At 38.5% G+C, this 27,095-nt stretch overlaps 3 protein-coding genes across 8 annotated transcripts; 2 read left to right on the forward strand and 1 right to left on the reverse strand.

Annotated features, from left to right (window-relative positions):
• The first annotated feature begins 2,149 nt into the window (after positions 1 to 2,149).
• Positions 2,150 to 8,279, forward strand: rnf167 (ring finger protein 167). Of its 4 annotated transcripts, none has more exons than XM_030747274.1 (10): positions 2,150 to 2,231; positions 3,665 to 3,795; positions 3,914 to 3,994; positions 4,080 to 4,217; positions 4,293 to 4,380; positions 4,485 to 4,575; positions 5,013 to 5,118; positions 5,345 to 5,438; positions 5,637 to 5,717; positions 5,912 to 6,324. In XM_030747274.1, exons 2-10 carry the CDS (start codon positions 3,691 to 3,693, stop codon positions 6,322 to 6,324), a joined length of 1,197 nt encoding a protein of 398 aa, XP_030603134.1. In that variant the 5' UTR covers positions 2,150 to 2,231; positions 3,665 to 3,690. The 4 variants fall into 4 exon arrangements, with proteins under 4 accessions (XP_030603134.1, XP_030603133.1, XP_030603135.1 ...); XM_030747273.1 differs by having other exon boundaries at positions 2,202 to 2,288; XM_030747275.1 differs by having other exon boundaries at positions 2,206 to 2,284.
• Positions 8,280 to 12,826: 4,547 nt separating this feature from the next.
• On the forward strand, positions 12,827 to 22,803 carry srrt (serrate RNA effector molecule homolog (Arabidopsis)). 3 transcript variants are annotated; one of them, XM_030746508.1, is made up of 20 exons: positions 12,827 to 12,893; positions 13,801 to 13,919; positions 14,091 to 14,219; positions 14,301 to 14,447; positions 14,618 to 14,806; positions 16,455 to 16,624; positions 16,746 to 16,927; positions 17,000 to 17,107; positions 17,198 to 17,354; positions 17,471 to 17,619; positions 17,729 to 17,790; positions 17,901 to 17,979; positions 18,130 to 18,321; positions 18,417 to 18,587; positions 20,004 to 20,157; positions 21,288 to 21,481; positions 21,651 to 21,807; positions 21,947 to 22,039; positions 22,126 to 22,239; positions 22,359 to 22,803. In XM_030746508.1, the coding sequence occupies exons 2-19, from the start codon at positions 13,801 to 13,803 to the stop codon at positions 22,230 to 22,232; spliced, it is 2,559 nt and encodes an 852-aa protein (XP_030602368.1). In that variant the 5' UTR covers positions 12,827 to 12,893; the 3' UTR covers positions 22,233 to 22,239; positions 22,359 to 22,803. The 3 variants fall into 3 exon arrangements, with proteins under 3 accessions (XP_030602368.1, XP_030602365.1, XP_030602367.1); XM_030746505.1 differs by having other exon boundaries at positions 22,126 to 22,228; positions 22,359 to 22,802; XM_030746507.1 differs by having other exon boundaries at positions 12,835 to 12,881; positions 22,126 to 22,228; positions 22,359 to 22,434.
• A 234-nt stretch (positions 22,804 to 23,037) lies between these two features.
• mogat3b (monoacylglycerol O-acyltransferase 3b) lies at positions 23,038 to 26,225 on the reverse strand. Its single transcript, XM_030746872.1, has 8 exons — positions 26,113 to 26,225; positions 25,581 to 25,671; positions 25,329 to 25,436; positions 24,845 to 24,915; positions 24,360 to 24,564; positions 23,780 to 23,954; positions 23,494 to 23,678; positions 23,038 to 23,413 (listed from the first exon to the last, which is right to left on the reverse strand). Exons 2-8 carry the CDS (start codon positions 25,660 to 25,662, stop codon positions 23,259 to 23,261), a joined length of 981 nt encoding a protein of 326 aa, XP_030602732.1. The 5' UTR covers positions 25,663 to 25,671; positions 26,113 to 26,225; the 3' UTR covers positions 23,038 to 23,258.
• Between the last annotated feature and the right edge of the window lie 870 nt (positions 26,226 to 27,095).

Here is a 27,095-nt window from a genome sequence, read left to right on the forward strand (position 1 = left end):
ATTTTCTCATACTTTATTATGACAGCAACATTCAACTATAATTTATAAATCAGTAGCAGGGATTCACCCCCACCTCCAATAAAGTTCAAATGATTGACTGACTGCTTTATTTTGAACACGTAAATCTAATAATATAGTAACAACAAACTACATTTTTACATCAAGCTAGACACCCTGTGATTAACACCCCTCTCAGTCCCTGTGGCCTGTGAAAATAGTCTCTTTAGATTTGTTTTAAAACTGAGTTATGTTCGGGCATTGTTTTAATTCCATGCTTAAGCTGTTCCACATTTTTACACCATATATGAATATAGAAAAACCTCTTACGGTTGTCCAAATACTGTGCATCTTAAAATTTAATGTACCCCTTAAATTGTAATTCCCCTTTCTATTGCAGAACAGTAAGCACTCCAATGTGCAAATGAAGTTCACTCTCTGGGCAGTATTTACTTTTAAGAGACTAGCATTGCAATTTTGTATATATTCATCATGTTTTCGTAAATGTTCTTTTTAAACATACTTTAAGAAGCTTGTAGTGCAGGCTTTTGTTCTTTGCCCTGCTGAAACTCATATGCCTGTATCATTTCCTAAATGTTGCCAATGGAGGTAAGAAACATAGTTTTAAATGGTGCTATATAGCATGTTTATCCTTTTGACCTTCAGATCAGTCTGTTGACCTTGAAGAAGAGGTCAGCGGTCAAAGGTGACACGATATTTTAAATCTTTATATGGTATTTTCTATATGTTGACCAAAACACACCACACTTGTAAGAATCATAGTTTTTAAGTTATAAAGCTTTTTTATCAATTTTCAACCAATAAATCATTAAGTTGACCTTGAAGACCTTGGTGGATTTAAGCCAAATTTGAATGGAGTGTTAATATGACCCCACTCTGCAGCCCTACAAAGGTTGATCAGAATTTGTTCAAAAATTTTCCAGCAATCATGTTTACACACATAATGACATGCATGCAAACACTACCAAAAACATATTCTTTTTGTAGGAGGTATAAATTTCAGAACAGATTCTGGAAACAGTTTGTTCCTCACATTATACATTAATAGTGCTCTTTTGAATTGTACAAGATCAAAGAATTAAAAAATCTGACATTGTGAATAATTCATATGGCTATTTTTTATTTGTAATAAATACAGTGGTTGTAATGAGCTTGTATAAGCAGTTCCTCAGACCTCCACACAATAATATGGTAACACCAAAGATTATTAAAGAATTTAAAGTGATTTTGGATTTATTGCATGGTTTGCTTTGGACAAAACTGAAATGCTTTTAGACAGTTGATTTTGAATATGATTAATGTGAGATTTCTAGCTAAGTTTGTAATCTATTGTCACGCCCAGGAATTTAATGTCATGCACTCTTTCTATGTTGACACCTTCCATTTGTATCTAAATGAGATTTTTAAAATCTTATTTTAACATCGCACACCATTAAGACCATGGAATGTCTCCTCCTACATGTACTTAGACCCCAGGTTAAACATGCACTGGACCGCCTACAGTTTGCCTATCAGGAGAAGGTGGGTATGGAGGATGCCATCTTCTTCTCCACTGCTCAGTGGACAGATTTAAGAACTCATTTGCTCCAAGAGGCATCAGACTCTTTAATGCTTCACTTGGGGGACGATAACATACAATCAGCATTACCACTTTACTACTGTTTATTAATGCACTGCATTGTTTGCCTCTGAACTTTTGTATATGTATATTGCACTACCGGAATCATCCATATCCCTGTATTCTTTGTTTTGTTTTGTTTTCAGAGCACTAAGCCACTGTAAGGCTTAGTATAATTTATATAATAGTATAGTTTGTATAGTTTGTTAGTCTGTATTGTTAATATAATTTATACCTCCATTGTTTGTAATCTATTTATTGTGCATATTAAGCTGCTGGATGCCCTAATTTCCTTTGGGATCAATAAAGTATCTATCTATCTATCTATCTATCTATCTATCTATCTATCTATCTATCTATCTATCTATCTATCTATCTATCTATCTATCTATCTATCTATCTATCTATCTATCTATCTATCTATCTATCTATTTACTTCTCCAAGCTACTGTATCACACCCCTAGTCCGGTAGGTGACGGTGTTGCTACTGAAAGCGGGTTTTCCAACCAGCAACCAAACCTAAAGAGGAAGAAAAAGGAGGAAGAGGAGGACACCGAAGAAGAAGCAATAACAAACAAACCCAGCGGCCGCAAGGTAACGCTACTTGGCTGAGCTTGTACGCTTGTTTTCCTTCCTTCACGTCGGACGTAGGTTCGGTTTTTATTTTTTTTAAACCTGTATAATACGATGTACATAGACATAATGGTTATCCGTGACGGCTACAACGTAACTGTTATCTAACATAAGATAATACCAGCCAGGCGACAGCTAACGTTTAGCTAATCCTTCCCGTCTTTCGTTGTCGTTTTATCGTGGAAATATTAACTCTCTGGGGGACTAGTTGGAAAGTATAAAATTAAAATAGCAGCTTTCGTTTTTACACGATTGCATGTGAGAATCCCAGGTGAGAGAACAAGCCTCCCAGTGCAGACATTAGCGGGATAAGGAGGCATGCTGCTCCACGCTATACGGTTGATATTCATCTGACGTTATCTGTACTTTTGTCATAGTTTAGCAGAAACTGAAATGAACTGCATGCTAATCGAGTTCCAGCTCGTCAGTCTACTTTGACCTAGCTACATAGTTAACAGGTATATTGTGGCGGCAGAGGATCTGCAGCGATTGCATGTTAACTTCCTGTGAGGAGCTGCAGCAACACATAGTGGTTACATTCCTTTTGTGTTTGGCAACACACGGTATTTGGGTTATATGGCTAACTAGTGGGACAAACCGGTCCATCAGTGGCCTTTGTGGAATGTTGAAACTAGAGAATCTCACTTACTTCATGATACTGAGGCTGTTGGCTTTTTTTTGTTTGTTTGTTTGTTTCTTTAAAGTAAGCAAGATACCTGTATATGCATTCAGATTCATCTTTGTTAAACACACATTGAGTCAACTAGTTTGTTTCCATCTGCACCAGTATAAGGGACCTGAATGTAAGTTGTGCGTTGTTCGTGCTTTGCCGATTTTAGCCAATTTAATTTTCGTATATTCACCTCTGTGGGTAATCTGTAGATGTAGTCCACCTCTATTCCCCGGTTCTCCTGTCTTCACATGGGAGAAATGAATTTAAACTGCGAAATATTATTATTTTTTTAATCAAAAGCACCGTTGTCAGGTCTTGTGTTAAGGCTTGTAAATAACAGGTTAGATTATGTTTCTGGGTTAAAGTGATATGAAGTGGTGTGTCAATATAGCAAACCTTTGGAAACTGCAAACAGTTGGGACAGTGAACTTAGTGTTTTATGTAAACATAACTTGTTTGTGAAAATAAGAAGCAGTTTAGGTTCTTAGCAAAAGATGACTGTGTTGTAAAATGTGGATACTTGAGGCCACTAACGTTTGCCTTGCTGCTCCATGACAATGTAGCGTGTGCAAATGCATGCTGCTGTTTGTGACTCAGCTTACACATTTAGATTGAACCACTTAAATCATTCATTTGCATAACAAGGCATCACATTATCCTGAAACCTCAAGGATTTTCATTCTGGTTTTTACACTAACACATGCTGTTGTTTTTTTCACAGGTTATTTTAACTGTAAGTAACCAAGGATGGTGGACCTTGGCATTTGGTGCATGGGAACTCGACTGAGTATACTAACATTGGTTTTCTGCAGCACACTGGCCCCCTTGCCCACAGATGCCTATATATATGCTGTAAGTAGAATTGGAGCTTTAAATCATATAATTTATTAAGCATTGTTTGTAAATATGGGCCTCAGACTGGTCTGAAACTTCTTTAAGTTCTCATAGTTTTTGTATATATTTTTTGCAGCATTATAACAATATGACCAATTTCATATTTGAGGACCTCCCTGCAATGTTTGGATCTCCACTTCCGAAGGATGGATTAATGGTGAGAGCATTGGAGAGTGAGTGTAGATGGAAAAATATAGGTCATAACCTTTTGATAATGATGTCTTTTTTTCATTGGGTGTTAGGGCATTTTGGTTGCCTCCCGTCCATCTAATGGTTGCACAGCAATAGTCCCTCCTCCTCTGCTGCCATCATCTTTTGATGCCAACACAACCAAATTTGTTGTGCTCATCAAACGTTACGACTGCAACTTTGATATAAAGGTAAGTGGTGTTTAACACTGAATAATTTGTGTTGTTTGAGAAGCAAAGTGGTCTAATGTGAGGAACTTGTTTCAGGTTTTAAATGCACAGGAAGCCGGATACAGTGCTGCCATCATTCACAACATGTATTCAGAAAAACTGCTCAATATGGACTACAGCAATGGTAATTGTTTGTAGAGTGTATAGTTTCAAACTTAACACTTTCACACTGTCCTGCTGTGTGTATCTGAATCTTGTTGATTGGTATTTTTTTTTCTTTTTTTACAGAAACTATTGCAGAGATGATTGAGATTCCCTCGGTATTCACCAGCTACTACGCCTCTACAATTCTCAAGGAGCACATAATTCCAGAGCAAGGGTAAGGTGAAACAATATTTAACTGTCAGCATTAGATTTGTACCACTCTGAGAACCATTTGACTTGGCTTCTCTGGGGCAATGGTAATTTTTTGAGTCCTTCCAGTGTAGCCAGCTCATATTTTTTGTCTGTTATCATGTCATGTTATTAATGCAGATAAATAAAAAAACAAATACTGTTAATCAAATGCATCATTGTCAGATGATAGCCAATGGTTTTTGCCCTTGAAACATTGTGTTTTCCTGTAACAAAGACCTTAGCTTACAAATAAAAACCAGAAGGGTTCCAGTACTGAAAATTTTGCATCTTGCCTACAGACTTTGCATATGGAAATTTATAGCCTGTTGGCAACCTTTAATATCTGTTTATATAGGTTCGATTTGCAGAAACCAACACATAAAGATTTTTATTTATATTTTTCCCCCACTTGGCTTCCAGGGCTTATGTGATCCTCAAGCCGGAGTTTCCTTTTCCACTGTCGTACTACCTTATTCCCTTCACCGGAGTAGTGTGCATGATTATTCTTGTGATGGCTGTCATTTTGGTAAGTATACATGACTTGACGTCTTGTGGGTTCTCAGTAACGTAACACATGATTTAATGGTTTAGCACGTGCTATCACATGCATGAAATGAAAGTAAAGCATTTCTGCTTTCATGTTGCGTCTGTGCCAGTGGTAGTAGAGGCTTTTGTCATGATGGTAAGGGAAGTGCTGGGACGTCACTGTAAGTCTGTTGCCATCGATAACACTGACTTTTTGGATTCTTCAGATTATACGATGTGTACAGCACAGAAAAAGGCTGAGGAAAAATCGTTTATCCAAGGAACAGCTGAAGCGCATTCCAATACACAAGTTCAGCAAAGGTAATTTTTTTTTTTTTTTTTTTTTTTACTACGGTGCATTATTTTTCAAAATATTAAGAATTGACTGATAATTTTCTGTGCATGTAAATTTGAAGGCTACATTTTTTTTCTTTAATCATATGTGAAGGTTTTTACTTAAGAGTGGGTTTAAATGTTACACGAGGGATGTGAGTTGGTAACATTCAGTCTCTGTTTCAGGGGATGACTATGATGTGTGTGCAATATGTCTTGATGACTATGAAGAAGGAGACAAATTGCGGGTTTTGCCTTGTTCACACGGTAAATATGTGATATTCTGTGTTGATGAGGCACTCTCAACTTTCTGTTAGTGTGTCTTGTGTATGATATACCACTTGGCCCAATCATTTATTCTCATAGCATTTATGATTTATGTTAGCTTTATTCTCTCTCATTTGGTATTGCACTCATCATAGGACTTTAATAAGTTTCCTAAGCGTGTTCTTGCTTTTCAGCCTACCACTGCAAGTGTGTAGACCCGTGGCTCACACAGACCAAGAAAACGTGTCCAGTGTGCAAACAGCGCGTTACCCGGAACAACCCTGAGCACTCCGAGTCTGAGTCTGAGGCAGAAACTGGAGGACGTGAAGAGGAAGAAGGAAGAGAGGGTGACCCAGACTCAGAGCGCACTCCTCTGCTTCGGCCGTCAAACCCAGGATCACCCACAGGGAGCCCAGGGGCCTATTTGGCCACCACCACCACAACCGCCGCCCAGTGCCTCACCTCCCCTCCACACTGCCACTCATCCATCCTTGGTTATGAAGGCTACTACTCACCGGTAGAGGACACAGACTCAGAAAGTGACGACACAGGAGACGACAGGCACCACTCTGATGATGACACGGCTCAGCTCATTGGTAGGGATTGAGAGGAGATCTGATGGCCAGAACCTAGCTGCAATGAAATTACTTAAAAACCTTTTTTCCCATGTGATCAAGCTACCATCAGACATAATGTTATTGCGAAAAAAGAAAAAAAAATCAAATGGTTTGCAGATTTGTGGCTAGCTTGACATTTAGAAGACTTGCTCATTGTTAAAGAATCTGTTCTCCAATAACCAGTGGAGTTCTTCCAAGTGTCAAAACAAATGCAGTACCTGCATTTGGTCAGTTTTACCAATTCCAGTGTTGAGCATAATCCACTGATATCCACACATTTACAGTAGTCTATTAGTTTTCACACATGGTGTTCATTCTAACTGGATCACTAGTGCTGCACAAAATGTACGGATCACTTTAATGATCTTTTTAAGCAAGAGTAAAACGTCTGTAGATGACATCTGTGTAGCCAAAGTTGTGTGAAAAGTGGATCCTCATCTCCCTATGTAAGGTTCAATTGAGGGTTAGTGCGGTTTGAAGGCCCTGTGTTGTCTTAATCATAATAATTTCATATCTGACAGTGTTTTGTTTTTTTTTCCTAACAAGGCTGTCTAAATGAAGGGGTAATGTTTGTCTTCATTTTATATTTTAATATCTTTAGTTCTGTTTTCGCAAGTTTTACTGTTACGTTGCATTTTTCTGTCATATGAAATTTTAAATTCAAAATAACAGCGCATTCGCTCACATTAGAATATAGGGAAAATGTAAAGTTTGTGCTGCTTTTGCATTGTTAATACTCTGCGCTTGTGGGCAGTTGAAGGAAATTATTTTTAGCTTTATCCAGTTTGTTGATCAAACTCAGGTTTACAGCAAAATAAATGATCAGTGGATGAATAAGGTAAGGTAACGGGTTATGGTCTTGTAAAATGTTTTAGCTTTTTCTTTGAATCTGTAAAGTGTAGATTCATAAGTATGTAATTGAGTTTTTTTTTTCCCTTTTTTATACAAAAAACAAACAAACAAACAAATAAAACAACCCCAGATTAATAGCATGAGAAATTGTGGGACCCAGGAGGTGGTTTTAGGAAAAACGGAGCATTGCCTTACACTGGCCTTGATGTACATGTTTATGTTAAATGTTAGGAAATTGAAGGAATGCGATTGATTGACAGACACTCCCCACCCACACTGTTCCTATCGAGATGTGTTTAATGCTTCTGGTTAGAAAGCTTGCATCTTGTTCATCAGTCTGAACATGTTGCCCCCACATGTTGCCCCCACATGAAATGATTTTTTTTTTAAAATCATTTCCACGTTTGCTTCTTGTAATGATAAAGCAAGCTGGCGTACTCACACTTGATTTGCACCAGAAAGCCCAGCAGCTGTGGTTCGGTTCTCCACTTTCTAAGCTGACCTTGGTGGGGTCAGTGTCCTTGATGTTTTTCAAAGAGACGTGCAGCTGGAAACCTTTAAAGTTGTTTCTGAATTAATAGGGCTGCGATATAAATACATTCCTTTATTGGCTAAAATACACTAATCTAATACTACTACGATGGTACTCTTTGGGACTTGTTTGCAATAGTTTGTATTGAAAGGTAGAGAAACTGTTTTCCTTTGTATAAAATGCTTAAAATATCTTTTGTACTGTACTTTTTTTTTTTTTTGCTCTTTATGTCTCAGTTTTAGAGACTGTTGACCGAAACACATCAACACTATATTGCCCAATCTTTTTTCCTTTTCTTTCATTCTGGCTTTCTTTCTTTTTTTTCTTTTTTTTAGAACGTGCCTAGATTATCAGACTTAAATAATAAATGTATAGTGACAGGAATAATTTCCATATGTATAGCAGAATTGGGAATTTTTCAGATGTTGAAACAGCTGCAATAAAGATGCTTGTTGAAGGATAAATGATATAAAGTTGGACTGTGTTACTGTTTGGTTAAATGAGAACATTTAAGTAGATCTTCCTTACAAAGAGTTATTGATGTGATAATTTTATTAATAAAGCCACTTAAAGAAACATGACATGAGCATGTTAGCATGTTTTTGTTATCTTTGTGTATATATATTAAAGGCCAGGTCAATAATGTGTGATGATAATATGTAAAACAGCTTTTCATTACCTGTGCTGCTCTCTTACGGCTTTTTTTTTTTTTTAAATTGCCCCCTTTCAGAAGGAAAAAAATACACCCCCGCCTTACTTTTTTAAATTGGTCACTAACAGTTAAAAAAAGAAAATGATCCAAGTTGAATTTTAGTGAAATAAAGGCCAATCTGGTAGCGTTAGCAAGTCATTTGTGTTCTCCTGCAGAGGCTCTATGCCCTGTAGTTTAAAATCTATCCACTTCATTTGCTAGTAAAATAGGGCAGTCAGCTGATGCAACCTTCAGTCAACAGAGCTGACATCTGTTGGCACAAATTACATCTGAACATGTATCTGCTGACGCTTAAAGGTGGTTTTTGACCCGAGCACAGAAACAAATAAAACCTTAATTGAAGTTCTGGCCATGGGTCTTTGGCCAATGGCACGTGTTCTGTAGTTTTGTGTCTGTGCACCACCATGATGGATTTCAAATCAAAAAGTCAAGATGCAGTTGAAGTGCAGATATTCAGCTTTAATTCAAAATGTTTAACAAAAGTACTGTGTTAACGCTTTAAGAGTTACACCTATTTTCATAAATAATCCCCCAAAAGTAATTGGACAAACTAACAAGCCTGCTCTTTTAGGTGTAGGTCAGGTGACTGACAGGCATTTCTTTGCGTGGAGAAACCAAGAGTTTCCATGTTTGGCATTTTTGTGGTTTGCTGTGGCTCATAAGCTCTTTCTTGCTTAATCATGTTTTCCTCTTCCCGCCATTCTGGTACAAGTTAATCTTGGTTTCATCTGTCCTTTATATGTTTTCTGTTTTTTTGATTAAATATGGTGAAGTCTTGATTCATAACCATGGAAATAATATAAAATCATCCAGTCTGGTTGTCTTTCAGGCTTTTTGGTGCTGCTGAGCTGATCAGCGATTTCCTTCTTTTTGATAATTTACCCACTCGTTGATTTGGCCACTCTGGAATTTTTTGCTAGTTTATTTTGATTGTTCAGCCTAATGATGGCCTCTCTTATTTGAACTGACAGGTCTTTGAGCCTCATAATTACAAATACAGTGAAAAGCTATAAATTACAAATTCAGCTCTCACGAAACTGCTTGTCAGCCAATTATGCAATTATTTTTAACTGTGTGCTGCATAACACATGGCAAAGGTCATTCTGGTCTGACTAAATATTACAAGTTTCATTTTTATGAGGTTGATTATTTACAACTAATTTGGGTTGATTGAATTTGGTTTTAATGTGTAAAAAATCTTCCCAGCGAAATCAGAGATGTTGTAGAACAAATGGAGAAAAAAGAGAAAAGAGAAAACGATGACATAGAAGCAATAGTTTATTACATCTCAGACCATTTCATTTTGCTTTCATTAGTCAGTGAACTGCTAAATATATCCTTTCTTTGTGTTTTTCTTCGTCCGCCCTTTGAACCTAAACTGCTGCCTCATGTAATCCAAGATAAGACGTGACCACACTTGAGTAGCCTGCGTTTTATAGTCCGTAAGAAATGCAGCTTCCACTTGTGGGAAGGTAGGGGTATTTCTGGTTCCAGAAGCAAAGTCTTCTCCAGGTCCAGCATTGGTTTCCAGAGGAGTGGAGATAATGTGCAGTCGATAAGGACTTTTCAAAAAAGCCTGTGGACATGTGCACCATAAAGAATGTCATTTCATTAATTTTATTATTTCATTTTATTTATTCATTTTTCTAAAATATTGAAGCTCAACATAAGCATGATATTAACCATTTAAGAATTAACTGAAGCTGATTATGGGAGGATTGCAGGATATAACTTGTCCTTGAATTAGATATTATTTTGGAGAGAAGAATTTACTTTCATCTGAGGTTCAAAAGTCAAGCTGTTTGTCTGATTCAAAATAGGTTAAATTGTAAAAAACAAACAAAAACTTGTCAGTTGCTGCAGTAAAATCAGTAATTACTATTGTTTGACATTTGTTTTATAAAACTCAGGTAGCGAAGGTCAAATAACCTGAAAGCAAAACGTGCTTTACCTCATTGTTGTCCTGAGGGATCTCTCTGGAATCCAGCAACACAAATGAAGTTAAGATTAACAAGATGGGTGATCTCAGCAAAGAGGAGTTTGATGGCATCCTTCCCAAAGAAAGTCCAGAGTTTTTAATGTTTTCGGAATGCTTTGCACCAAATCCAAGCTTAATAATCTTGTATTAGTTCCTTTGGTTCAGAGAGGAACTCCAAATGTGACGATGTCCCCACTGAAATTCATTAATTCTCAGCCCACATAGAGCAAAATTAAAGAAACAGACTTGCCTTTAGTCCCACACACTATCCAGCCAGTGGTTAACCTATGCATGGCTATCATGTATCCGGGGAATAAAAAGATTTATTCAGCTCAAATATGAATTGCCTTTTCTTTAACACAGTAGGCGAGATCATTAAAGGGACATGAAATACTAAAATTAACAAGGATTAAATGGCTTGAATTCATCATATGCATAAAGCCTTAATTAATCAAATCTTAATGAATAACCACTGAATTGAAAGGTGGGGAACTGCTTATGTCTGGAACAAGGATTTTAGAGGATACATGATACAAAAATTTATTTTAAATAGCAGAAACACTGAAGAATGTGTTATTGATCACTGTTATTTTTTAGAATCCACAACAATTTTACAGTGATACAGTATGTTTTGCATACATGTACACTGTGAGTGATGGTATTTTTCTAATGGATGAGCATAATAGAACCTTAAAGACAGTGAATCTAGCAGGATGTCTTGGATCTAATTGGTTTGTGCCAGTAAGATCAGCCATTTTCGTACACAGTCTCTCGTTTCCAGAGGCACAATAGTAATTGGACAATTGTCTGGCAAGGAGGTTTATGGCCAGTTGGGACCTATTCCCTCATTATTCCACGACAAACTAAGCAGATAAAAGATGTGGAGCTGATTCCAAATGTTGAGGTCACATTTGGGTGGCTGTAGCTCAGGAGGTAGAGCAAGTCACCTACCAATTGGAAGGTTGGTGGTTCAATCCCCAGCTGCTCCAGTCTGCATGTCAAAGACTGGGCAAGATACTGAACCCCAAGGTGTTCTGTGATTCAGTGGAGTGTGAATGTTAGATGGAAAGCACTTAGGCATAAAAGAAAGTGCTTGGGTGAATGAGGCATGTTGTATAAAATGCTTTGAGTGCTTGAGTAGAAAAGTGCTATACAAGAACCAGTCTATTTACCATTTGGTAGCTTTTTGAAGAGGCTGATGCAGGTGAAGGAGGTCTTCATTAGGCTGAATGAACAGTCTGCTAAATTCTCAAAAAGAAGGCAAGCACTCACCAGCTCAGCAACACTAAAAGGCTTTAAAGGCCACAGATGACAATTCAACTTTGGTAAACAGAAGTAAAACTATAAAATCTGTGTCTTCATCCAGTAAATTACAGACCTAAATGTAATGCTATGGGTGACATGCTAAAATTTGTGGACCCTGTTGATACATGGAGAATGAAACTGAAAATCCTGACCTGGAAGTTGTAAGAGCATACATTTACATGTTTAAAACCTCGAGCCTGTTATTTATTTAATGATCATTTCCTCTAATACATTTTCAATATTGTGGTTTAATTTTTTAGCTCCATTTCATGATTATTCCTCTTACATCTATGTTGTTGTAGGTTTGGGTCTGAAGGCAAATTTGCATGTGTGCTTAGATTAGTGGTAGATTTGCAAATAATGATGTATAAGTTGTATGATTTAAAAAAAAAAAAAAAAAAAAAAAATATATATATATATATATATATATATATATATATATATATATATATATATATATATATATATATATATATATATATAATATTATATTAATGTGTAAGTAGAAATTGATTATTTGTTCACATGCAAGCCTTTAATAACGGGACATGCGTGGTGTTGGTTTACGACGTGAAGCAGGAACTCAGAAAACAAGAGAAGGGGGCTGGAAGGTGACCGGAGGTCAGAAACAGAAACAGCAGATAACCCCCCGCCAACAGCTGCAAAGACAGAAGAAGATGCGCCCACACCCTTTTTATGACTTTGTTTAACTGTAATAAAAACCGGGCTCAGGGACAGAGAGAACACCAGACTTTGTGAACTGATCTTAGGGTCAGGGAGACATGTCTGGTCCGGAGCTTTGTATTTTGACTTCATTCTTTTGATAGGAAAATAAACGTAATTGGAGATTAATTGAGCGCCTCCTGCACTTTTCATTAAACAAACACGTGAGTTTAATTTTATGATTACTACAGGTCTATAAACCACCATTTTCCCTTTAAATTATACATAAACATACTATCAAAACAGTGTATTTTTTAAAAGGCAAAACCCACAGAGTATAAAGGATGGAAAAAGTGAGGATTCAGTAAATTCTGGCTTACATTCCACACCAGCTGGTGGCGCCAAAGCCATGTTTCGTTGTACACCGATTTCCGAGCGCAGTACAACATCAAGAAGAAGACGTGAAGCTTACGGAAAAGGAGGGAGACGAACACCAAACAAGCAAGTAATTGATAAGGTATTATAGGTTGTTTTTTTGTGGTTTCTTAAATTATATCACCTGGTGTGTTATTTAGAATAAGGCCACTCTGTAGAATAAGGCTGACGGGGAATTCTATTTATTTTAATTTAACTTAATTTAATTTTTAGCTGGCTCACACACATCTAGCGTATTAGCTAACGACAGATGGCTAACATTACCGGGGCTGCTAACTCACGCTACACCAAGAACTTAAACGTTTTGTTTTGACTTGATGAGTCAGACCTGTATTCCCATATATCTAATCATTTAGATAATTTTGCATAGCCCAGTCAGATGTTACCAGTAATTACTGTTACACAAAACACAGGACACGCTTTGCGACAAATCGCGCACGACGCCTGTGGCAGACCATCTGCATTTCCTTGATCACGGTGCTCTTCAAAATCTCTTTGAATTAGAAGGCCACGTAGCTCAAATAAGTATAAATTATTAGGATTGTTATTTTTATTGGTCACTTGTTAAATTCACGCTAACAGTATACGTGTTAGCGTGCTTCATATAGTAACACTACGGACTGGATACAAAATAAAGGTATAAACCTGTTCCCCTGACTTACACTGAGGGCAATCCTTCAAGCTGTGGAGGGCATTTTATTGAAATGGTTTATTGACTTGTCCCTTAGAGGGAAGAGACACTAGAAATCAATATAAATGTGTTTTAAGTGGTTCCATTTAGCTATGGTGGTAGCGGTTTCTTCTTGGCAGCTGTACTTTGGTTTTTGCACTCACCAGATTTGAACTGAATTTAATGTCTGTGAGAGATTTCAGACAGACACATTAGGTTATTTAAAAAGTTTTCCTTAAAGTGAGTATGCTCATAACCAGGTTAATTGTAATCAGTGAACATTACACTTCATTTGAATTTCCTTTCTTTCTTCATGCAGATGGGAGACAGTGATGATGACCACGATCGCAGGAGAAGGGACAAATTCAGACGGGAGAGAAGTGACTATGACCGTTCAAGAGAGAGAGAGGACCGACGGAGAGATGACTGGAATGACAGGTGTGAAAGCGCAACGTCAATGACAAGCAGGATTTGGTTAAATCTGCTGCAGCCAAATCATCAGATGAATAGTTAAATGCAACTGGTGGCGGATTGATATTACAGACAGCCTTAACTTCCTTTCTTTCCTCATGTTTTCTCTTGTTTCTCTGACTGTATTCAATGCCCCAGGGAGTGGGATAGAGGCAGGGAGCGGCGGAGTCGTGGAGAGTACCGGGATTATGACAGAGGTCGTAGGGAGAGATTTACGCCCCCCAGACATGACATGAGTCCCCAGCAGAAACGCATGAGAAGAGACTGGTGGGATTTACAGCAGTACGGTTGCACAATCTCTACATCTGTCTCTCCTTTTACTTTAAGTCTCTTATCTGTTCCTGGCAGGGATGACCATGGTGGAGACCCCTACCGTGGGGGGTATGACTTGGGTTATGGTGGTGGAGGAGGGCCGAACTATGGACCACCACAGCACTGGGGCCATCCTGACATACATCTTATGCAGCCTCATCAGGGCATCCCCATTCAGGCCAGGTAGGTGATGGGATTAATTTAGGTTCAGTTTTGAAGTTAAATGTTTAAAGGTGTTTTGACTACTGTTGTTACCTGAGATGTGTCCTGTTGCCAACTAACTTAAAGAGTTTTACAAAAACTTCTTTACTGGCCCATCCAAAGCTCCATCCAACAAATCTCTCTTTCATTAGGCTTGGTAACATCCATGACATGGACTTGGGTCCTCCCCCTCCAATAATGAAGAGCTTTAAGGAGTTTCTGCTGTCCTTAGATGATTCTGTGGATGAGACTGAGGCAGTCAAACGCTACAATGAGTACAAGATCGACTTCCGCCGACAGCAGATGCAGGAATTCTTTTTGGCTCATAAAGATGAAGAGTGGTACGACCTTAGATGCATTTACTACATAAGCCCTTATCAAGAAAATTGCTATTTTCATGTAGTCATAATATAATTATTGCATTCACAGATTTATTAGAACTGTCATAGTTAGAATGTTAATTTTTTTGTTGTCATCACCAAATGTGATTGGCTTCCTAAGATTTTGATTTAATTGCATTTTAAAGGCAAATCTAATAGGCTGAGCCTGGTCCTTTGGTGGGTTTATCTTAGAATACTATTCATAATTTAAAAAAAAAACGTTTTTCTAATAAAATAAGTATTTACATTAATTCAAAGTCTATGAATATGCCACTCCTTAAGGTTCTTGTTAAACTGCAGGGGAAACAAAAAAAAGAGCAAAAGGCATTAGGGCAGTTTGACCCAGTACACGGACCAGGCATACACTTAATTTATTACGTATGACTGTGGTTCCAGTATTTGTTCACAAAATGGGAAAATCAACCCAAATTCAACATTAGTCTGCATGTGTTATAAATGTATTTTAGGAGTTTAAATTCATCTATCCATAAGTATCCATAGGTCCATAGGCAGGGATACAAATAATACCACTAGTCAGATATTAAGCATAAAAATAAATTATTTAAAAATACTTCATTAATTATTTATTGCAGTAACTTGCTTTGACCAAGCTGTCGTTTTTTGGGTTGATTTTCTTATTTGGAGTAAGAAGATTCATAATTGTGTGCTGTCTGTTAATGCTTTGACAGTTGTTTCACAGGTATGTGAAATTATTCTGTTTTGTCATAACCAATTTTTCTTCCCTTCATTTCTACTACTACGTTGAGGACGATTTTTTTCCAAGATGAGAAAAAGTGGAGCTCATCCGCAAGAATCGGTCTTAGACAGCCAGGGCATGCACTGCGCACAATGCAGTTGCTCTTAGACACACAGTACCAGGGATTTTAGATAGACAGCCATGTAGTCGTCCGCTCATGGAGAATTTTTTTCTTGTTTTATCCTTTTTCGACACGATTTTCTTTTTTTATATTCGGATCAAATCCCAAAACCGAATTTGTGTGCATACAGACACACCATTGGGGTGAAGTGGAGCGCAGTTTCACAGAAGAGACCCCCCCCTCTCTGTATTTATTTGTTATTAAACTGGCTGAACAAAAGGTAACTGTAGTCCACTTAATGATAACATTTTTTTAAATGTGACATTCTGAATATGTGAATGGTTAATTTTATAATCTGTATTTTTTTTCTCTTTTTATTTATTTATTTATTTATTTTTTGGTGAGTTAATCTCAAACCTTCTAACTAATTGTGTAGTAATTGGCAATCAAAACAACAGTGAAAACATAGATATGCAAAAAGACATAAGAACTAGGATATACTGAACAAAAATTAATGTCTTGTCATATGCAAATATGCTTACTGAATTGGAGATATACCCCCCCCCCCCCCCAAAAAAAAAGAAATAAAAAAAATAAAAATTCTAGATTCAGAATAAATATTCAATTGAAAATATGTTTATAAAATGTTAAATGCAGTATGACTTCGCAGATGTGTCATATGTGACATAGGCATATAATATTTATTTGTTCTCTAACTTTTGTTACCCGTTCATCCCAACCCCCCCATCATTCCCTCCCCACTCTTTTGTGGACTCCAACTCTGGACACAGGTTCAAGTCCAAGTACCACCCTGACGAGGCCAGCCAACTTAAGGCAGAGGCCCAGAGGGCCCTGCACAACCGTCTGAATGTCTTTATGTTCCTAATGGAGAATGGTTGGTTTGATAATGTCTCCTTGGACATTGAACAGACCCCAGCCATCATCAAGGTTCTGGATGCAGGTGAGGCCTCATAAATGCATTGAAAAACACTGTTGCATGTACATTTTAGTCCGTAACAATAACAGTGTTATTGCACACAGAAGATTAAGCCTGAACCATACACATTCTTCCTTGCTTTCAGCTGTGATCAAAATGGAAGGGGGCACAGATCATGATCTTCGAATCTTGGATCTGCCCTCTGAAGAGGAAGAAGAAAGAGAGAAGTTGGCATCTGTTTCAAGGGGCACTGAAGCCCCCAAGAGAGAAGACCCCAAAACCTTGGGTACTGACAGCAAACCAGTAGAGAAAGACAGAAATGAGAAGGTATGTGTTCTCTGTTTGCCAGGCGGTAGACATTTCATGGGGCTCTGTTGATGACAGTGAACTATGCCACAGGAGGATAGTGACTCAGCCAGCACAGAAAGAGCTGCCACAGCAGAAGGGGAGGATGTGAAAGAGGAGGCAGAGAAAGAAGCAACAAAAGAAATTTCTGAACCTAAGAAAGTAAGTGTTGCTTCTGATATTAAATTATTTCTTACCAAGGGAAAGAAATGAGCCAAATAGGTTTGATTGTTTGACACTTTCATTGTTTAGCCAAGAAGAAAGAGGAAGCGCAGTGGAGACAGCGACGATGAAGCAAGCGCCTCGGAGAGTGACTCGGACTCAGATTCAGACTCCAATTCTAACTGCTCTGACAAACCCGTGAAGAAAGAAGAGGAAGACAAGGATGAGGAGGAAGAGGAGGCTGAAGGTGAGGAATCAAGCCCGTAATGTTTGATTATACAATTATGGGAGTATAATATGCATGTTTGTATAATTCAGAACTCATAGAACCGGTCTCCCTCCCTTTCCCATCTAATGACTTAGAGGAGAAACCTAAGGAGAACTCTGAGGAGGACAAGAAAGAAGAGAAGAAGCCCAAAGATGACTCTCCTAGACCACGGCCTCTCCACAGGACTTGCTCTCTGTTCATGAGAAGTATCGCTCCCACCATCTCTAAGGCTGAGATTATTGCTGTGAGTGAACAAAAGAAGCATACCTAATGGGTCCACAAATATGGGATCATTAAGTAATAGATAATGTCCTGGTTTAATCTGAGCGTCTGCCCCCCCCCCCCCTCCCTAGCTGTGTCGACGTTACCCTGGGTTTCTGCGTGTTTGCTTGTCTGACCCTCATCCAGAGCGCAGGTTTGTCAAAGTAAAAATAAAAAACTTGACTTTATTTATTTATTATTAAGTGTAATTTGTTTGTTAGTGTAGTCACCCATCATTTTGACATGAAATCTGTGCTGTTTCAGGTTTTTCAGACGTTGCTGGGTGACTTTTGACCGTAGTGTCAACATCAAAGAAGTCTGCTGGAACCTTCAGAACATTCGGGTACGTCTCATAACTGTTGACACCACTATAACTTAAGCACACTGTGTGTTGCAGAAGGTTCTAGAGATGCAGAGACGCACTTTCATTATTACTTGTATAGTCTTCCCAATAGCAGCTGAGGCCTTTAAAGGTCTGTTTTACCCTTCACAGCTGCGAGACTGTGAACTGGCACCAGGAGTGAACAGGGACCTGGCTCGGAGGGTGCGTAATGTTAATGGCATTACTCAGCACAAGCAGATTCTCCGCAACGACATCAAACTGGCTGCCAAGCTAATTCATGCTTTGGATGAAAAAGGGGAACTTTGGAGCAACAAGTCCCAGGAAGAAGGGCAGAGCACCGAGGTATAGTCCCTATACTCATGCAATTAAAGAGCTTTTCCTGAAATTATCTTGTCATTTGGCCATTAATTATTTGTGTGGTTTTGCTGTTTCCAAAGTTGCCAGCTCAGAACCCCATCCTGAAGAATATTACTGATTACCTGATAGAGGAGGTGAGTGCTGAGGAGGAGGAGCTTCTGGGCTCAGGGAGTGGAATGGATTCAGAGGAGGGCACCAAGGAAGGAAACCCTGCAGAAATGACTGTTGAGAGGGATGACAAGCTTGCCAAGGTCATTACTTTTAGTATTATGAATTTAAATGTAGAACATTTTCCTGTACATAATATAATCCATCTGTTTCAACACTACCTTCTTCCGCTGTCTTTACACTGTACAGACTCCATTGACTCTTTTAAAAAGCAGCTGAAGACATTTTTATACAGACAAGCTTTTAATTAACTTGCTATACTGTATTCTCTTGCTTTATATTGTTATACTTTTTATTTTTTGTCTTTTATTCTGAAGCTATCCACAGTATTCCTGACTTCGCGCCGTTACCCATAATTCATAGCGGAAGCCGGTATTTTACTTCTGTTCCCGCTGTTGTTTACGGTTGCGGGCTTACACACTTGCCGTTCATTTAAACATTTTGACACTGCAGTTTCTTTTACCTGGCCTAAATGGTACCACATCGGAGGTGGACATATTGCAAGGATGTTTTAAAAAGCAGCGAGGGTAACAGTGCCTCACCCGTCACTTGTGTAAATGACATGAAATTATGGCCCGAAGTCAGCTACATCGACATTATCAGTTACCTTGTTTTTTTCTGAAGGTGTTGATGGCGGGGAATCACAGAATTATAAGAGCACCAGATTACCTTCAAAGCAATAAAATCAATGCTTAACTGCTTTTCCTTAAAGCAGCTGTAGAGCCGAGCCAGCGCATCGGCCAAGCTAAGCGCTTAGCATGGGTCATGCTAAGGGAAAGTGGAGTGGTGGAGACAGTCAGCTGTTCCTGTATCACGGATTAGGGAAATCATGTAGTGATGCTGCAGCTATTCTGTGGAAGGTAAATCACTTATCTGGATCTCAGAATGTTCAGATCACTGAAACAGAAACACTGGACTGGCCGAAGGCTGTGATCGAGGAGACACGCAGCTGTCATCTTGCTAACTGCTACGTGTTTACATGAAGGCAGGCATTGTTTAAGCTTTGTGTAGGCTGTATACTGTAGTGTCACACTATAAATAAAATAACGTAAAAAAATAAGAGGCTGTACATTATAGAAAAACCTAAAACATAAGGAAAAAATACAGTAATAGGATGTGCAACTGGGTAGTATAATTTGGGGGAAAAAGAACAAATTTACAGAATAAAATAATTTGAAAAAATGTACAGACTGATGTAGTGACAACCGACAACAGCACAAGTTGAATCCGAGCTCATGTTCCAACTAATAAAACCGCCTGTTACAGCACAAAGTAACCAAATTTTGTCATTAACTCTGGCTCTAACTTTGGGTAACCGGAAGTATAAAACCGTACAGCGGAAGTCTGTCATGGCAGCCTACGTGTGCTCTTCCAGAAAACCGTGGATATAAATAAATTTTACTTACTGTACTTGCTTCTCTTTTGAAAATGTGTATGTTTCCTCTCTTTGTATCTTCAGTGTGCCAGGCCTGCCAATTTTGCGATGTATCTTGTTTCAGGTTTTGGATCGTTTGGTCTTGTATCTCCGTATTGTGCATTCAGTTGACTACTACAACACCTGTGAATACCCCAGTGAGGATGAAATGCCCAATCGATGCGGCATGATTCATGTACGTGGACCCATCCCTCCCAACCGCATCACACATGGAGAAGGTCAGTGTGTTTCCCATGTTGTGTTATGTGATACAAAGGAGTGCTCTGGGATGAAAAAAATTAAATGTTGATTACACAATAGAGAAAATGGATGCAAAACGAATCTTCCAAAGTAGCATTTCATCCTGAAGTTGAACTATTGTCTTTGCTAGCTAAATCTTAGCTGTGCTTAGTCTAATTTAGCGCACATTATGCCCACAGGCTCTATTTCTTAAAAACCTGAGCACTGCTTAAATATCATATGTAGATACCATACATTACCAAAACAAATTTGAGTGGAGATGTTTTAGTGTTGTGTAATTATTAAAAAAAAGTTCCAACCATCCGTTTTCTTCCACTTGTTTGGGGCCAGATCGTGGGGGCACCAGCCTAAGCAGAGAAACCCAGACCTCCCTCTCCCCAGCCACCTCTTCCAGCTTATCTGGGGGAACTCTGAGGTGTTAACAGGCCAGCCGAGAAATATAATCTCTCCAGCATGTCCTGGGTCTGCCATAGGCCTCCTACTGATAGGACATGGGCAGAGCACCTCAGCAGGCTCCTCAACTGACTGTCCTACTAGGACACTTCCTTGCTCCTGTGGGTGAGGACAGTGAGACCTAAAGGGTGTGATTGGGAGGATCTGAACTCGAGTGGTGGTCTGTTATTGGACTTATGTGCAAATTGCAGTTTGCCCATAACAAACACCATGTTTTAACATAAAGAAGTTCATAAGTACACGAGGCACCAGGACACCCTAGGTTGTAGGATGATGAGAGATTTTATAAACGTATCGTCAGATCTGCGGCTGTATGTTCTGAACACTTGGTGAAGAGAGGAGCTGAGCTGTCTACTGATCACCACCTAGTGGTGAGTTGGATTAGGTGGCGAGGGAAGATACTGGACAGACCTGGTGTACTGAAACATATAGTGAGGGTGCTCTGGGAATGCCTGGCAGAGGTCTGCGAGATCTTCAGCTCCCACCTCAAGGAGATTTTTGACAGCATTCTGGGGGAGGTTGTGGACAATGACTGAGTCTGAATGGACCATGTTCTGCACCTCCATTAAAACATGTATTCTGAATTTTTCCAGATTATCCCAATGGCTGCTTAAAAATATAATTTTTGTATCCTTTGGCACCTCTCATTCAACAGTGCAACAGTGGCAGAAGACGGTGGAGGAGAAGTTGGCTCCCTTGTTTAGTTTAAAAGAAGTTCTGTCTGAAGAAGAGGCGGCGAAGATGGGCCGCAAGGATCCTGAAGAAGAAGTGGAGAAGTTTGTGTCTGCCAACACACAAGAGCTGGGAAAGGACAAATGGCTCTGCCCTCTAAGTGGCAAGAAATTTAAGGTTAGCACTTGTAAAGAAAAGTACTCAGGACGTACAGCATGACCACAGTCAATATTGTTTAATAACCATATAGAAAATATTTCAGTACAATTTTGTTAGATACTGTTTTCATTTAAAAAAAAAAAAAAAAAACGATTTCTGGTTTTGTTAATTTCAAATTAAATTCAAGGGTCCAGAGTTTGTACGGAAGCACATCCTGAACAAACATGGTGATAAAATTGAGGAAGTGAAAAAGGAGGTTGCGTTCTTCAACAATTTCCTGATGGATGCCAAGAGACCATCACTGCCAGAGATGAAACTTCCTCCTCTTCCGGGCCCAAGCCAAGGTCAGTACAAGATTTCTATCTACTGAACCCATAAATCCATAACTACAGCTACTTCTTCAGCAGAGATAAGGAGAATTAAAAAACAAAAAAAATGATTCAGTGAGCCTTAAATGAGCTTTTTTTTTGTTTCGTCTTACAGGTTTGCTCAGTCCCAGTATGCCTTTTCCTCCTCAAGGTCCTCAGGGTCCAATGGGCTTTGTACAGCCTCGTCCTCCTCTGATGGGCTATGGTGGTACGTTCTGACTTGACTTTTGTGTACTAAAAATGAGAATGTGCTTTTCAGTCAAGCTGCACCTCTTTATTTATCCTTTTCTGAAGCTGGTGGGCCTCCTTATCCACCCAACCAATATGGAGGAGGCAGAGGCAACTATGACAACTTCCGCGGACAAGGTGACTACCTGGGTAAGCCGCGCAACATCAGGTGAGACCACTGTACGTGTCTTTATTTTGCTACAAACATTTTCCTTTTTCTGCTATTGTGGAAGTTTGAAACTCTTTTAAATGATTTTTTTTTTCTTCTGTTCTTCTCCTTACTTTGCCATCCATTTCAGAATGTCACGAGGTGATCCACGCAACATCATTGAGTATCGTGACCTGGATGCACCAGATGATATGGACTTCTTTTAGAAGGTCCACGTCTAATTTCAGTGTTTTGCTCTTTACTAGTGTTGTGCCCTGCCTGCTTCTTGTAGTAATTAGATAATTTCGTTTCTTAAAAGGCTTTCTTTTGTAATTATTGTGCAACTAGAACTGCTGTGAACGGATTGATTAATAAAGTTGTGATGAAATTACAATAATATGTATTAATTACTTATGAAGTAAGTGGAGTTGTGTCTTTAGGTTTATCAGAGCAACCAAAATATACAGAAAGCAGCATTCTGAGGAAAACCAGTCAGGAAATTATCCTAGCCGCATTATAACCTTCGGTGGTCAAGATCATTTAAGATCTTAGGATCAATCAGCACTATACACAAATTGTTTAGAGGGGCTAATGTTATTTGTACGGTTGCATTTTGTTCACTGATAGAAAAATTTATATTAAAGTTTTCAGTTCATTCTAGTAAAGATTTTTTTTTTTTTTTCATGAAAAATTCTGTACTGGGATTGCTTTAATAATGCAAACAAAAGAAAAATAAGTCATGCTACTTTGGGAAATAACTGAATCATTCCAAATATGTAGAGCTTTCAGAAACATGAAAAATATATTTTTAATATCATGTGAACATGTTTTCATATACAATAAGCCAATAATCCTCCAGTATTTTCGCTGCTTTGCAAATACATTACTCCCACATAAAGGCTTCACATCAGTTATTTAAAGCACATGTTAAAAAATTTAAAATGCAGACAAATTTTATAAATAGATCACAGAAACCTACAACATTAATATATTGGAGATCAGTTCCATCACATCAGTCCTACTTGGAGTAAGCAGTTTATGCAAAAAATATCTAAATTATCTGAAGCTCATGACTTTCTGAAAGTCCGCAGCTGATCTTGTGTTCATGGAATAATTTGGAAAGGGCCTCCATGTAAAGTCTGTGATAATGGTCAACCTCCTCATCAGTGGGCGTGACTCGTTTTGGCACTGAGATTGGACTTCCCACTGAAAGGAGTACAGTGTGAGAATTAAATGGGCTCAGTACATCAAATTAGTATTGTTTATTTCAACAATGAAATACCCACCAACAGTCGTGACTGGATTCCTGTAGGGCAGGAGAGCAAAGCGCTCACCAATAAATAGACACGGTGCAAAGCCCATGATTTTTTTAAATAAGTCCTGTAACCGGCGACCCAGACTGCCCTCTTTGAAAATCACCTGCTGGAAGAGCTCATTCTCCCCGAATGAGTAAACGGGGACCAGATCAGCACTGTGGATGGTCAGAGTTTATCTAAGTGTCTCTAGTACTGCTTTGTACATTCACACATCAGTTCGTCTTATTTCATGTTCATCTTAGTGTGTTGTTCTTACCCAAACTCAAGGGCCAGCCTGACAAATCCCTTTCTTTGCTTCATGACCACCGTGTTGACTCCGGGAGAGGACGCCAGAGACTCAGCAGCACCCCCTATCACAATCACCACTGCATTCCCTTTGCCACTTTTTGAAAGGAGGTGAGCCAGGCTTGGTTTGCTGACTGGATAAAGCCCTTTTCAGACAGAGTAAGAACACCAGAAGTTCAGCTGATAGAGACGGACTTTCAAAGTCAAAAAAGATAGCAGAGTGATTTGTTTTTATTAAGCTGTAACATGCATGTCTACACTGTTAACATGTCTTTAAATTCATATTTGTCGAGACTGCACATGGGAATGGATTGCATAATCTGTTGTAGAAAAGTTTGCATCAGTAACATGTAGGTATTCTTTATCTTTCATTTGCATTCTAACAAGTAAAATTACTTTTTTTCCTACAGCACATATTGTACACATACTGTTTGCTGTAGCATCACCAATAACCTGCTACCTGTTGATGCTGATTTTCAACCTGATGTAAATGGCTTCTCAGACTGAGAAACAGTGTAGCTTAACCCCCTTGTTGAGCATGTTATAAATACCTGCACTTATGAGGTACTCCCTATAGAATGGTATCTTGAACAGGCCCGCCAGCATTGCCAGGCTGGCTCGCACCCCAGGAAATGCCTCAGCAAAGCCACAGCTCTCTGTGCTGAAGCAGGTAAAGGCTCCGGTACACATGATCCCATGTGGGTGAGAGCCTAAGATGTAGTTTTTGTTTGGATTCAGCTCAGCTGTCTTGACCAGCTGAAGAAGAAAATTGACACAAGAGGATAAATATAGTGGACAATGATCATTTTCATTGCAAAGACTTTTATCTCTAATAAAATAATATCTCTAATAAGTAATATCAGGATTTTAGGCTTCCTATAGCTAAAGAGTGCTCTTTCTTTTTTACCTCCCCAACATAGAATCCAATTAGTGGACATTTCAAAGGCTTTGATAACATTAGCTGCCATGTAAATGTCTGTAATATGTGTTGCAACCAAAATGTAAACACATTATGAGGATTATACCAAAAACTTACTTTAATAGGAAAGAAGTCTCTCATGTGACCCCATACCTTCCACTTCCTCACAAACATTATTCTTCTGCCCCCTGATGGAGACATTTGAAATCTTAGAAACACTGATTGTCCCAGTTTCATGGTGCAATAACTAGCAAAGATGTGCAGCATCTTGATTTTATCATTAGTATGCACACTTGTATATTAAATATTAAAAGTACTAAAAGCAATGTTAGAGATTCTATAAAATGAAACTATTTGTAAGCAGTTGTATTCAAAGTGGGAAAATGGGTTAATATAGCCAGTATGCATACATGTACTATAAATTCATTATTTTTAGATAGAAACTAGTCTTCTACAGTACACCTTAAAAATGAGGCCTTCTTTTACTGAGATTTTTGCTACAGACTACTGTTTTTACTGTGTGCTACATATTTGTATGTAGCACACACACATGATTCTGATTTTTTTCTGATTATTTCCATACATATTCTTAAACCTTTACCTCTTTCGGGGGTGTGCCAGTCCATCACCAGCCATACAAAGTACAGAGCAGGCAGCGGCCACAGAGAGGTAAACATAAGATACACCGTCAAGATAATGCAAGCCACTCCTGGAAATTGATGTTTTTCATGCCATGTTGAGCAGTATCAGAGTTGGGGAGGAGCAAGAGATTTATTGTGTGAGTTCATTAATAAAACAACACAATGTTGTTGGTCAGGAAATTATTAAAAATGATAGAATGGCAGCATCTTACCCAAGAAAAGAAAGGTTAGCTCCCACTGCAGGACACTTATTGCCTCTAAAAACTCCTTCAGCTGGGTTTTTTCTCGAGTCATTCTTGTAACCTGGAGGCCAGATCATCATTTTTTAAACGATCAATAACATTTTAATATGGACTCTCATTTAGTAAAGGTCATGGGTATAATTAATAATATAGCGTGTGCCCTTTGACAAAAGTTGCTTTATGCATGATAGTAAAATTTTAAATAGATGTCTTTATGACAGACAACAGATTTCATTGATAATCAGCACCTAATCTTGTACTCTTAAACTTCCTTTAGGCAAGAAAGAGACTTGAAAAGTTGGAAGGCATACAGCAGCCTGATCAAATGACTTACTTATGAATAAGCTCACAGGCAAACTTAGACACAAGATTTTGAACTTGATCACAAGCACGCAATTTTTTATCAGTTCGGCTAATAGCAGCACACAACAAGAATCACTAAGAAAACCTAAAACAACTTTTATGGTCATGCTGCAATGTATAATAAAAGGTTGTACTTTACCTTAATAGAGTTTATTCCAAAGTTAATTTGAATGGATGTAGATTTGCTGCTTCGCCGTCGTTCAGCACTATGCACTTTGACCGGACCGTGTACAGCTGCTGATAACAACCCCACTCACCCGATACTTTGTGACACAAGTAACTTATGTCAGAGATAAAAACGGCAAACTTCAATAGGATTTAATAAGATACTGTAATTATTTAAACTTTGAGCAGTGATTTAATGATCATTTTGGCTTTACTGTATGACATGCCCTTTTTGTCTTTGGTCACTCTGGTGGTCGGGAGGATTACATGTTAGTCTTTTTTAGTTTGTTTTGTTACAAGGAATCTCCCAGAGCTTCACACTCATTTGACTTGTAAAACGCAGAATGTAGACTTCCCTAGCAATCTTCTCAAAAACTGATGCAAATTTTCCTGTTACTGTAGCTGTCATGTATGCATTTCTCTTGTACTAGAAATAGTGGCATTAACATTAATATTTTTCTTGCTCACTGATTAACTCAGATCATTTCTACATATGTGCAATATGTGCTAAGCCTTCACTCTGAAAGCTCATAATTTCCTGTGTGGTCTAAGAAGGTGAAAGGATTCTTCCCTGTGAAGCACCGGGAGAGATTTCTATTGTAAAGTAAGAGGGAGGAATAGGGAAAGTGCTGTGAAATTAAATAGCATGACATACAGGATCCAATGAGGAAACAGGGAGGCTTCATATTGTGTTCAAATCGACCAAAGATGTTTGTTTTTTTTTAACACTGAAAAGATTTGGATATGAACAGCAGCACGCGCCCTGCCCCGCAAATCAGATTTAATACCAAATCTTATATTTAATTTGAAAAACAAGTAAGGGGAACAACTTCTCCATCTTCTCCATCAACATCCATGAAGACATCAACACAAATATGAAACACAAAGCAGATATCTGAAGAACTACAGATATACTGCTGCACCACTTCTTGTAACACTATCCACCGCTCTGTTGCT

The sequence above is a fragment of the Archocentrus centrarchus genome, chromosome 14 (assembly GCF_007364275.1).
Source record: "Archocentrus centrarchus isolate MPI-CPG fArcCen1 chromosome 14, fArcCen1, whole genome shotgun sequence".
In the NCBI taxonomy this organism is placed as follows: Eukaryota; Metazoa; Chordata; class Actinopteri; order Cichliformes; family Cichlidae; genus Archocentrus; species Archocentrus centrarchus.